Source organism: Acomys minous (genome assembly GCF_964271855.1).
Source record: "Acomys minous genome assembly, chromosome: 2".
In the NCBI taxonomy this organism is placed as follows: Eukaryota; Metazoa; Chordata; class Mammalia; order Rodentia; family Muridae; genus Acomys; species Acomys minous.
This window is the reverse complement of record NC_140484.1, coordinates 38132310-38145929: the sequence shown is the minus strand read 5'-3', so window position 1 is coordinate 38145929 and position 13620 is coordinate 38132310. Positions and strand designations below refer to the sequence as shown.

The 13620-nt window shown below is 41.5% G+C and overlaps 1 protein-coding gene across 1 annotated transcript in view; it reads right to left on the bottom strand.

Annotated features, from left to right (window-relative positions):
• LOC311591914 (uncharacterized protein C9orf85 homolog) overlaps positions 1–13620 on the bottom strand; it is a 57306-nt gene that overhangs the window by 13104 nt on the left and 30582 nt on the right. The window contains exon 2 of the mRNA XM_084771741.1: positions 13155–13261. Within this exon, the coding sequence (XP_084627867.1) occupies positions 13155–13261 (107 nt within the window). The remainder of the gene's footprint in view (positions 1–13154; positions 13262–13620) is intronic.

Below are 13620 nucleotides of genomic sequence, written 5' to 3'. Positions count from 1 at the left end.
GAGGCAGCCTCTGGATACCCACTTCTCCCAGTAAACCTCTTGAATGATATCTGTTGCACGGTGTGACTTTACAGCTTAAATCAACATTATTTATTGTTACTACTAAAACAATTGTAGTAAATTGTCTTTTAAACCCAGCTCAGTCTCTTGATTCTTATGGCTAAAGAAAAGGTGCTCATATAAGACATAGTTTTCTAGCAGATGTCTTTTCATCCTATATTACTGTGTGTCTTAGCTTAAGATACAGGGGTTGTTCAAGACATGGTAGATGATGACCATGTCAAACCTTAAGTACATGACACCAAAATAGACCCAGGAATGAGAGATTATGAGAAAAATGTCTGGATCCTAATTTTGAATATGTTCTTTGCTAGACATACAGGGACAGTAGCCTAGATGTTTTTTTCTTAATGCTACTTCCTCTGGTTCATACCTTTATGGGGTGGGTACTTAAAATCCAATGATATGATAGAGACTTTTGTTTTTCCTTTGGGATGGGGTCTCACGTAATCCAGGCTAGCCTCAAACTCACAAAGTAGCCAAGAACAACCTTGAACTCTTGATTCTCCTGTCTTTACTTCCTACCTGGATTATAAGTGTGTGTCACCAGGACTCAGTTCTATGACAAATTTGAAAGGAGACTAAGTTTAATATAAGGATCTTAATTATCTACTTGCTTAAGAAAATGGACAGATTCATCTAGACTTTAGCTTTGGGACATCTGTACTGCATAGGAGGAAGGGGCCTCAACTAAGAAATGCTTCTGTAAGCTTCAGTAAGGCAGAAGACACTGTGGACAGAACAAAGCAACATCCTACTGACTGGGAAAAGATCTTTACCGAGCCTACATCTGACAACAGGCTAATACCCAAAATATATAAAGAGCTTAAGAAATTAAACACCACCAAACCAAGTAACCCAATTAAGAAATGGGGCTCAGAACTAAATAGAGAAGTCTAAACAGAGAAATATCAGATGGCTGAGAAACACCTAAAGAAATGCTCAACATCATTAGTCATCAGAGAAATACAAATCAAAATGACTCTGAGAATCTATCTTATACCCATCAGAATGGCTAAAATAAAAAATTCAAGCGACACCACCTGCTGGCGAGGATGTGGAAAAAGGGGAACACTCCTTCATTGCTGGTGGGAGTGCAAACTAGTACAACCACTTTGGAAATCAATCTGGCACTTTCTCAGAATACTGGCAATAGGGCTACCCCAAGACCAAGCTATTCCACTCCTTGGAATATACCCAGAAGATGCTCCACCACACAACAAGGACATATGCTCAACCATGTTCATAGCAGCCTTATTTGTAATAGCCAGAACCTGGAAACAACCTAGATATCCCTCAGTTGAAGAATGGATAAAGAAACTGTGGTTCATTTCCACTATGGAATACTACTCAGCTATTAAAAACAAGGAAATCCTGAAATTTGCAGGCAAATGCATGGAACTAGAGATGATCATCCTGACTGAGTTAACCCAGATCCAGAAAGACACACATGGTATATACTCACTTATAATTGGACACTAGCCCAACAGAGATGTCCCCTGAAAGTCTTCACTTAGCTGGAGATTGAGATAGATGCTGGGACTTCCTATTGGAACTCTAGGTGAGAGAGGTAAGGAAGAATGGGGAAATAGAAGGATCCAGAGGATCCTTGAAACCTACATGAAGACCATTAAGGCTGGTGGATCTGGATCCAGGCAGGCCAGCTCAAACTACTGTATCAACAAAGGACAATGCATGCAGAAAACCTAGAACCCCTATCCAGATCTAGCCAATGAACAGCACATTCTTCACAATTGTGTGGAGAACAGGGACTCCAACATGAACTCTGGTGCCCCCTATTTGACCACTTCCCCTTGGTGGGGAGATCTGGTGACACTCAGAGGAAGAGACCTGATAGGCTGTGATCTTATAGTGGAGGACAAGGTCCCTGTCACAGATCCAGGGGAGGAGAATAGGATAAAAGAGGGAGGGAGGGGGAATGGGAAGATACAAGTGAGGGGATAATAATCGAGATGTAATCTGAATAAATTACTTAAACAAAAATTAAAAAAAGAAAGAAAGGAAGGAAGGAAGAAAGAAAGAAAGAAAGAAATGCTTCTGTAAGAGCAGGCTGTAGGCAAGCCTGGGGGGCATTTTCTTAATTAGCGGTTGATGGGGCAGGACATAGACCATTGTGGTTAGTGGTCTCTGTGCTGGTGATCCTGAGTTCTATAAGAAAGCAGGCTGCAGCCGGTAAGCAGCACTCCCCCATGGCTACTGCCTCCAGACTCCTGGCCTGCTTGAGTTCCTGAACTGACTTCCTTCAATGATGAATTGCAATGTGAAAGCATAGGCTGAACAAACCCTTTCCTCCCCGAGTTGCTTTGGTCATGGAGTTTTACCACAGCAATGGAGAACTAAGAGAATCTCATTAGGGAAGCCAGCTGTCAATAGCTGAGATCTTTTCATTTGTCTTTTCTGTTTTCCCAACCTGTGTCAGCTTCCTGACAATTCTTAGGATCACTATCAACAGAAAATACTTTCTTATTTTAGAAGATGTTACCATTTTCTGAGCCTAAACAGTAAAACACATTTTGAAAATACAAGAAATGAGAAGTGTCTGACCTCAGAGGATGACAATTTCTAAAAGTCCCTTATTGCTCTGCAGTGTCATCCTAATCCTGGCTTATTAAGTCCCCTTGTACCAGAGTGGGGTGGAGTGAGGGAAGTACTCAGTGCTTACAGAGCATCTTTACCCTGCTCACGGGGATGCAGGGAACAGGGAAGGAGATGGAAGACAAGAACTACAGCTCAGGCTTTAGCAGCTTTAACTCTGGCTCTGCCACATGGCAAACCTTCTCAACAGTCTTCACCCACTGGCCTCTGCCATCAAAAACCGACCTGGGCTTTCAGACAAGCTACACACTTGAAATGTCTGCAATTCTATACAGAAAAGGGCCACAAAAAGGGATTAATTGTAACTATCCCTCAGGGAGCTGGGGAGCTGGCTCAGTGTTTAGGAGCCCTGGGGAGCTGGCTCAGTGTTTAGGAGCCCTGGGGAGCTGGCTCAGTGTTTAGGAGCCCTGGGGAGCTGGCTCAATGTTTAGAAGCCCTGGGGAGCTGGCTCAGTGTTTAGGAGCACTGGGCTGGCTCAGTGTTTAGGAGCACTGGGCTGGCTCAGTGTTTAGGAGCACTGGGCTGGCTCAGTGTTTAGGAGCACTGGTTTCTGCTGCAGAGGGCTTGGGCTTGGTTCCCAGCACCCACGGGAGGGGGCTCACAACAGCTTGTAACTCAAGTTCCAGGGAATCCAACACTTGTGGCCTCTGTGGAGATCTGCTGACACACATGCCTACGCAGAATTAAAAAATCCCTCCAATGAAGGAAGGCTTACTTATTAAATACCCCTTTCTCTTGTTGCATTTCAAAATGATTCTTCCTCCTAATTGTGTATGTGGTAAGCATTCAAAATTTCACTGGCCTAACAGAAATGTGCTTAAAAATGGGTTTATTTTTTGTTAATGAATTTATTTTAGTGAAATCCAGGAACATCACTTAAGGTTCACACTGGTAAATTTAGTGAACTACAACACAATACTTATGCCAATCTTTCTCCATGTCAATACATTGTGTGAAATGTAATGAATACATTGGGGTTTTTTTTTTCTCACTCTAAGACCCTAATGTAAAGATACAAAATTACAGTTGAAGCACAGTGATTCGGGAAGGGGACAATTACAAACTAGACAAATAACCCAAGTGCTACTGGCAAAAATAAAATAATCTATAGAGAGGCAGTTGTAAAGCCATAAGCACATAAACATCCATCTTTTTCCACTTGAATTATGGACTTTACAGCGATATGGAGAACAAGGGGTAGTCTGTACTGATCAGTGGCCCACATTATTCATCCAGCTCTAAGAATGGGAGGAATGGTGGGCACTGGTGGCGCCCGCCTTTAATCTCAGCACTCCGGAGAGAGAGGCAGGCAGATCTCTGAGTTCGAGGCCAGCCTGAACTACAGAGTGAGTTCCAGATAAACAAAGCTACAAAGAAAAACCCTATCTTGAAAAAGTCAATCAATCAATCAATCAATCAATCAATCAATCAGAACAGACAGGAAAACACTTTGCTTGTAATGGAAGTTACCTATCTATACTATGGTTACAACGTCAGAGAGACTAGTATTGCAATAGTGCTCAGCCAACGCATATAATTAGTGAGTGCCAATGGGCCAGTATTGAATGCAGTATCAGGGCCAGACCAGCAAGGCACTGGCACTAATTACCATGTTCTCTGCAGACCGATGACTGGAAAATGAGGGCAGTGGTACTCTTTCCTGTTTGTTTTCTTTTGTGGTTTTGGACCAAGCTGTTTCTGACCTCCTGGGCTCAAGTTATTCTCCTGCATCAGCTTCCCAGCTAACTGGGAAGACAGGATCACTGATTGATTAAATAATTGGAATGAGCTAATGGCGATGAAGCTATAATATATAAATCCAGGTTTACTGGAAGTGACATGGGAGCGGGAGGGGAGAGGGGAAGGGAAGGAGAGAGGGCAGGGAGGTGGGAAAAACAGTAAGGGTGCAGTGGAACCAAAATATAAAGGTCCCTGGCAAAGGGGAAGCCCTGTCCCTACACAGAGGGCAGGCATGCCAGCCACAGCCTGCAGCAGGACGTAGCACTCACACCACCACATTCAGAACTGGGGTATTAAGAAATCCAGAAATACAGAACTTCTATATGAACTCAATGTTAGCATAGAGGTGGCCTGCCTCTAAGTTGCTTATCAACCTCTGACATCATGATCTGCCTACGCATGCGTGTGCTTAAGCTGCTGTGCCACAGATGTAAAGGGCTGACCTGTCACTGCTCTCTTACTCTTACTTTTTCCCTCTGTCTTGCAGTCTCACTTCCTCGTCTCTGTGTGTCTAAGGGGCACCTCTTTCCCTCTTCTCTCTCTCATTGTCTCTCTGTCTTTCTCTACTCCCATGGCCCGCTCAGGCCCTAACTCCTCTCCCCTTTCCTTCCCTCAAATAAATCTCTCCAGATTGTATCAGTTATGTAGCATCTTATTTTTAATAACAACATTCAATTTCCCTGAAAAAAGCTACCTACATCGAAGATTCTACAGACCAGACGAGTGACTTGTTAGAACTTCCGTAGTTGTGGAGTTGGAAGGTTAACAGATAGAGCCCAGATTACCTCAAGATACCTAGTCCACAGCCACTGCCACCACCCCTGGACCTAATGTCCTTTGACTGTCACGTAAAGCCTCTGGGATGTATCAGCTTGATAATCACTAGTTTCCACCACCCCAAAGCTAGGGGTGTGCTCAGCTAGCCTGAGCACTACAGAAGGGACCCCTGCTCTGCTTCATGGCAGCTGCCTGCCTGCAGGACTCACCAGTGGATCTGCAAGCTCCCTGATTTATTTATTTTTCTTTTTTTTGGGGGGGGGGCGGTGTTCGGTGACTTTACAGTTTCTGTAAACACTTCCATGTGGAAACATGCCATTTAGGGAGGGAAATTTGAATCTATGTTCCTTGGCCATAACTACTCATATTTGGCTCAAAAACAAACAAACAAAAAAAACAAAAAACAAAAAACAAAAAACTATCTTTTATTCCTGTTGGAGTAAGAGCTGTGTTCTGCATAGATATCCTTTAAAAAACAAGATGGTTGACTGAGGCTGTGGAGGAAGGGTGGTGTATTTAGGGCCAGTCTGGGATATAGCAGGATTTCCAAGTTAGCTTGGGCTAGACACTATTTGGGGAAAACCAAAATTAACTTACTAACCAGAAGAAACAAAGGGGTTAGTCTATAACGAGTACAGGTAAATTTACTCCTCTAATCTGGTTACAAAGGCAGAGCCCCTAGAGTGGAGCCTGCTGCTGTGACCCTAAAACCTGGGAGGGGGTTGGGAATTAGAGGCTCACAGCAAGGCTGTTTTAAAGACCAAAAGAAAACAGGAAGGTACAGGCCCTATGAATAGGAACAGAGCATATCGTGGCATGAGGTTCATAGCAGCAATGCATGCCCTCTCAATGTCTCCTAAATATGGCCTGTTTTGGTTTTTGCTGATTTGTAGATGCCTCCTCTCTCCCCTCCTCCCAACCTTCCCTACTGGACTACTTGAAACATTTAAGAGGATTAACCTTTATTCTTTTTCCTTTTTCCTTTTCATGTACCTAGCATGATGAGTTGTTGTCTACCATGTGGGTGCATGAGTCCAGAGACCACATGAGGTTATCAGATGCCAGCACATCAGGGATTAAAGGCAGCATAAGCTATCATGTGTGCTGGGAATGGAACCGAGGCCCTCTGCAAAGCGGTGAGGACTCAACCATGACGTCAATCTCTTCAGCCCCTTTATATTTGTCTCTGGACAAAGATGCCTGAGACCAGGTGAGATGAGGGGCAACAATATCTTTAAAAGCAATAGTAAAATTTAGTCAATGGAATTAAGTATGAAGAAGTAAGGAAAAGAGATGTTATAAAATAATTGGTCTAAAGGGTATCAAGAAAATTTGACACCTTTTAAACTTACATTAATTTTTTTTTTTTAAAAATGCCTTTTCTCAAGCAGTGCAAGAAGGCCAGAAAATGAAATGAATTCTGTTGAGTTTTTTATTTTGTTTTGTTTTGTTTTGAAATGCCCTAGAGTAGGGGGATTATATGTTTAACCCAAGACAAAATAAAGCACAGGGAGTTTAGATTCAAATGCAAATTCAACTAATCCCACAGCCCTGGTTTCCTGTTCGCTCACAGTCTGGTATTAACCATACCAAAGGGCCTTTCCTTCCAGTCAATAAAAGCTTGGTGCTTCACTGGATCTTACAAATGTCACAACCTTGTTTACTGAAGTGGTCTGGAAATGTGAACCACACGTACTTCTGCTTAGAAAGGACCACCCTGTGTGTTTCTTTTTAAATATGTATATTTATGGAAAGACAAATAGGTTTTACTTTTTGGTTCTAAAATGTCTTTTGTTTCAGGTAACCAAGCAATATTCTTTAAAAATTCAAAAAAAAATTCTAAAAACTATTGATTTATTTACTCATTTATAGACTACCTGGGTACATGCTCAGGAGCATGTCACAGCACCCATGTGGAGGCCTGAGCTGTCTTACCACCCACCAAGCAATCTTTTTTTCCCCCTGCCATCAGTTTAGACATATGGTAATGTAAATAACCATATTTACATTAGAATCTCCAAGCTACTTCTCTTTCCAGCCATTAAACAAAATTATCAGGAATAATGCATTGCCTTAGCTCATGTTTAACTCTGTCCTAGTACTGTAGAAGAAGCTGAGGGCAAGCAGCCACAGTGGAGAGAGCTGGCTGCATAAGCCCACCTAATGGTAGTTCTTAACTTGTGGAGGAGTGCTGGTGGTGGCTCTTTGTGCCCCTGAGGGGCAACGGCAATGGCTGGAACCTGTTGACATTGCTATGACTTAGGGAAGAAGGGAGATAGGCCAGGGATGTGACACATCTTACAGTTCATGGGACAGGCGAGTAGAAGGAGAAATAAACACCTGCCTAATATGCCCAGTGGCTGGGTGAGGAAACACTATTCTACTCATGTTTTTATATAGGTATTTTGTTTTCACTTTCAGTGTAATATTCAATTAATTACTTAAGATATCCCATACTTTATTATCTAGTTTGCATTAGGCCATTTTGTCCTACTATAGGCTAGGGTGCAGAGCATAAAAAAAATATAGCTGAAATATGACATGATGATAAACTCAGCACACTTTTAAACTGAGGCATTTTCATTTGTATGATGGGTCAACTAGGATGTAACCTATTGTAAGTCAAGTAACATCTGCAAAAATGGAACATAAAAGTTCACAATGGATAAGTTTTATAGGCGATTACCTAGAATGAAGTGTTTAACTTCTCAAATTAAGTTTTACTATCAGCATCATCAACAGATTCAAATTCCTTCCAATGTGTTATATATTTTAATACATGGTGAAGCAAAGCAAAAAAGGTAAAGTATCTTATACCTACAACACTACAGTCATTGATGGGACTTTGAAATCCCAAAATGCCTAATGTGCCACATGTTGAGGATAATTGAAAACTCATGGTGTTCTAGACTAGAAAGTGGACCCTTTAAGAATCATTTTTAGATTATAAGAATTTAAAACATTCTAACTACAAAAGTGCCTCAGATTAGTGACCATCTTAAGCTTTCAGAATCTGAGATATAGCAGGTATAGGAAGACCCTCATGTGAGAGAAAAATCTGTTGACCTGAAAGAAAGAAGCATCCTTATCTCCATAGTCAGAGGTAGGAGGAACTGAACACACAAGCCATACTAAGTTGTGGGTCTCTGTGTTGTTGTGAATTGTCCTATATCCCCCCCCCCGCCCACTCGGGATTAAATGCATTGCTTTGTCATATTATATTATATTTTATATTATATTATATTATATTATATTATATTATATTATATTATATTGCCCCATGGTGCCCCACATTTCAGCACACCTAGTGTGAAAACACTACAGTTTAACCCTCTCTTTATACTTTCCTCTCCCCACTTCCTTCTTGGTTTCCTGAGAGAGGACTGAGCTATGCATTGTAAACTGGTGTAGAACTCTCTCTATATCTTAGGTTGTCCTTGAACTTGTGATCTTCCTGCCTAAGCACAGGGTAAGAGGTGTTGCCTAGCTTGGACTAGCCATTGCTTCAGGCCTTCACTTCCTTATGAGGGTTCCCATGTACCTAAAATGTCTATCTGTCCCATGAGCAGGTTTTAGAAACAGAATTCCAGCTAAGACTGAGAAGGGCAGATGAAGGCTTTTCCTTCTTTCTTCTCTGGAGCTTTGCTTTCACTAGTATTTCTCAGGCTTTTGGCAGCTTTGCTTTGCCCTTGCTTCAACTTTCTTATTCCTCGTGGTTTCCCTTAATGGCTTGTCTATACTTTGTATTTATATAACTTATACAACATTGTATTTATATAATACCTCATTCCTTCACTCTGAGGTTGTGAGATGACCAACCCTATGTTGCATGGAAGACAGAGCAGGCTCTGAGTCTTCTTTAGCCCTCATCTCCCTTGCTGTAACAGGTGACCACATGAGACAGATGAGGGGCACACTTCTCCCTGGGCACTAGTAAAAATTAGCCAGTGATCTTTCACACAGTGGCATATTCATATCAAAGATAAGCACGCAGAACACCAAGATTACAAGTACGGTCATGGAAGAAATAGCTAAGTGACTCCTTTTGTTACAATGTAAAAGTCTGCTGAAAGGCAACACTCTGTAATGCCTACTTTGCATCCTTCAAAATGCTTTGAAAAACAAGGTGCCAGGGGAAAATGGGTAGTGGTGGTCAACAGAGAGCAGTGACGAAAACTTACACAGTTTATGGGAAGAATGCCTTGTGGAAAGTGCTCTGAAACCATACATTTTGTGTTCGGTTTATTAACTAAAAGTACCTGACTTATGGCATAGCTAGTTTTTAATTGCTACCTAGAAAACAGTTATCCTTCATGGAAATCCAGAATTGGGTGCTCTAAATACCTTTCTCACAGCTTAACTTCCCTGCTGTCAATTTGGGTGACTTAGCTAAGATTCAGCAGGGCAGGAAAAGCACTGGGGAAAAAAAAGAAGAAAAAAAAATACTAAGAAAGTAATAAAACAGTGAGAGAGAGGGGAAACAAAAAACCCTAAACTGCTTAATTTAGTGTTGGCCCCTTCTTTCTGAGGCTTTTTAAACAAAAGGTAGGAACGAGCTACGAAGACCAAGCTGGCCTCAAGTAACAGAAATCCACTTGCCCCAGCCTCCGTAGTAAGTGCTGGAAGTAAAGGCATGTTCTATTATGCCCATTACTATTTTTTTTAATTAAAAACAATTTTTTAAAGATAGTGTTTCTCTATGCAGCTTTGACTGTCCTAGAATTTGCTCTGTAGACCAGGCTGGCCTCGAACTCGTAGTTAGATGGATTTTACAAATGGGAGGTTTGCTCCCATTAAGAAAGGCAGCAGGCCAACCTAGTCTAAAAAGTGAGTCCAGGACAGCCAAGGCTATACACAGAGAAACTCTGTCTCGAAAAACAAAACAAAAAACAAAGGAAGGAATAAAGCAAGCAAGCAAGAAGGCATGTCCAAGTAAGACAGAGTGCTCGTGTGCTAGAAACTGCCTCTGTGTGATCTTGCCCCTCAGGAATAACCAACAGCCTTCACAAGCTTCAAACCCAGTCTCCAACAAATGAATGCAGGCGAATCCTATTTTTTATCACTCTGCATCACTTGAAGAGCAGTGACCCAGTGCCACGTGAGAGGGCATCTATTGTTGAAAAGTAAGCAACTCTGGGAGGCGGAGAACAGAGAACTGCCACAAGGCAGAGAGGCTAAATTCAACCTGCCTTGGTCCTAAGGTGAGAAACAGTCGGTCCTGTGAGGTGCTTGTGGACGGCAAGAAAGCCTGGCCCAAGAACGGAAGGGCAGACGGAAAAGCACTGTTCTCTCCTGAGCCCTGGGCCAGATTTTATCAACTGAAAGTAACTGGGAATTGACAGTTCTTGTCAGACTCAACCTCTGGAACAACCTATGTGTGGAAGCTCTGGTGGAGTATTAACACACACTTTATGGGAAGAATGCCTTGTGGAAAGTGCCTTTTACCTGTCACTGATACATTTAAAAAGGCTTAAAAGCAAGATTTGGTTGTACAGACTTTAGGGCTGTACTTGCTTCCCTCCTCCTGATGCCCTTGTGAGATGATGCTCCCCGGCTACAACATAAGCCACCTTGGGCATGATCAGTGAGGTCTCAAAGGATGAGAGAACCTGTCTGGCTCACAGACTGCAGGGCCCAAATAGTTAAAACAGGCTCCTGGTACACAAAGAAGGTACACTACAAAAGGGAAGACAACTCTGGAGGACACTCAACATCCGGGCCACACAGGGCATGCACACAGGGAAGCCAAGAGCCATAACAGATAGAACTGCTCAATAAGAAGATCCTCAAATACAGCCAAAAGGGACATCCCAGCAGATGATCAAATCACAAGAAAGAAACGGAAGAAACGTGAGAAACCAACATACACACAATTCTTCAGAGATACGAGAGTGGGTGCAATGCCAGGAGATCGAAAGTTTACGATTAGAAATGAACAACCAGCCAGGTGTGGCGGTTCACACTTTTAATCTCAGCACTAGGGAGGCAGAGACAGGCGGGCCTCTCTGAGTTCAAGGCCAGTCTGGTTTGAATAGCGAGTTCCAGGAGAGCTAGAGCTGCACGGTGAGACACTGCTCAAACAAACAAATGAACAACTGCAAAACGTATTCAAATAACAGACAAATTCAATCCAGGACCATGGAAGGAAAGTCAGCAACATAGAACAACAGTCAGAGCCTCGGGAGATGGCTCAGGCAGGAAAGTGTCCGTCACACAGGTAAGAGGATCAGAGTTCAGATCCCCAGCACGCACACAGGTGAAAGGCTTCTCGTGGCAGTGTGTGCCTGTAATCCCAGTGCTAGCCAGGTGGGAACAGGGAACCATCTTACCTGGGTCAAAATGGCTATCATCAAGAAAACAACGGAGGGCTGGGAACACACGCCAGTAATTCAAAAGGACTGGAGGAAAGAACTCTTCTAAAACGCTGCTAAGAATAAAAACTTGTATAGCCACTACGGAAATCACTTTGAAGAGCTCTCAAAATCAAAACAAACAAACAAACAAACAAATCTAACCAGTAAATCAACTATACAAATTTTGGGTATATTCCCGGAGAACTACACAGTACAGAGACCCCCGCACATCCCCATTCATCGCTGCTCTACTCATAATAGCTAGGAAGTACACTGCATGTCCTTCAGTGAACGAAGGAGTAAAGAGAACACGCGCATGTGCTTGATGAAAGGTTATTTAGTCACACGGAAAAATGAAATGGCATATGAAGGAAGGTGAATGGAGCTGGAATGCCCACAAACAGCAATACTGCCTATCTTCTCTTCCATGTACACTTAGGTGTGTGTACGCCACGCAACTAGAGAGGGGACCATAAAAGAGGAGGACAAGATCTTAAAGGATGGGGGAAGGGAGAAGTGAGAGCAATGGAACATCTGTGGCATGAAAACAGAAGTAGGGATTATTTGAAGGAAGGAAGTAGATGGGCAAGAAGGGGGCAGCAAATAGCGGATGACACTTAGTAGAATAACGTGCAAAAAAATAAATATGTGCAAATGCCATAATGAGACCCGTTACTTTTTATGCTAACTTAAAGAATTAATAGATAGGTAGACTGATAGATAGATAAGAAGTGGGAAAATATATTTTAAAAAGATGTAACTACTAAATAGCTACATAAATATAACACATATAGAAAGAAATAATGACCAACTGTTTTAAGTAACTACTATATAGAATACCAAATTAAAACATAATATAAAGAAATATACTAATATTTATAGTAAATATGATTGTGTTCATTGATAAAGCTATTATTTTCCAATTGTCCTTACTCAGCTGAAATAAAGGCTATATATAAGGCTGATACAAAAGTGTCTCAGAATTATAGAAAGGTTAGAAGCAGACAGGTATAAAACTAAGCTGGGTATCTTTTCATTTTGACACAAGTACTCAAATGAATGAAGCTGTTACAAACAACTGATTCACATGATAGTAATCTTTAGTAATCTTCACAGTTGAATTAAGAGATCAGCTTCCTTTTAAGAACTGGTATAACATCTATGTGTGGTGGCACATGCTAATAACCCCAGCATTCTGGAGGCTGAGGTGGGAGAGTCATTAGTTGGAAGCTAGTCTAGGCCACATAAAGACACACCCTCTTTAAAATATTCATAAACATAATCTACAGCAAATACTGTTACTTTATCATTTGGAAAATAGAATTTTACAATAACTAAGCTTTCTCCAGTCTTCGTGAACTCACCTACTAGAAAAAAGTTTCTCTAAAAAAGGTACAAAATCATGGGTCAAAAAATGATAAATCTACTTTTTCGTCTGTCTGCTTTCATAAACTGAGACTCATCATGCGAGATGCAATTCTACACTAAAGATGACTTCGTTTTTATTTTCTTTCATGCTTATCTAGACACAGTTGTGAGAGACAGACAATGGACTAAGACACTATGATGCATGTATCACTGGGAAGGAATTTAAGGAACATAACTCACCATTTCTTAGGCTTTGACAGTGGTTTGTATTTGCTATATTTTACACGCCATTCAAGAACTTCTTTGCAGCGCTGACATACTCCATCATGAAGTTTTGCATTAATTTTCTAAAAAACAAATAAAAATAAATGCTCTCATCCATAAGCTAATATGTCAAATAACACTAAAATGTTCATGGGAATGCTTTTAAAATATCCTTGGGTGGACAAGATGGCTCAGCAGGTAAAGGTGCTTGTCACCAAGCCTGAGGAGCTGAGGTTAGTCCCTTGGGACTACACGGTGGAAGGAGAGAACCAATTCCTGCAAGTTGTCTTCTGATCTCCAAGGGCATGCCATGGAGCACACATCACACAAAAGAAATAAAAACAATTTAAAAGTTAAGTGTAGTAATGTAACTTTCATCTATGTAAGATTCCATGATACAGGATATGTTTTATATGTATTTTACTCAATTTGGTAAAAGGCA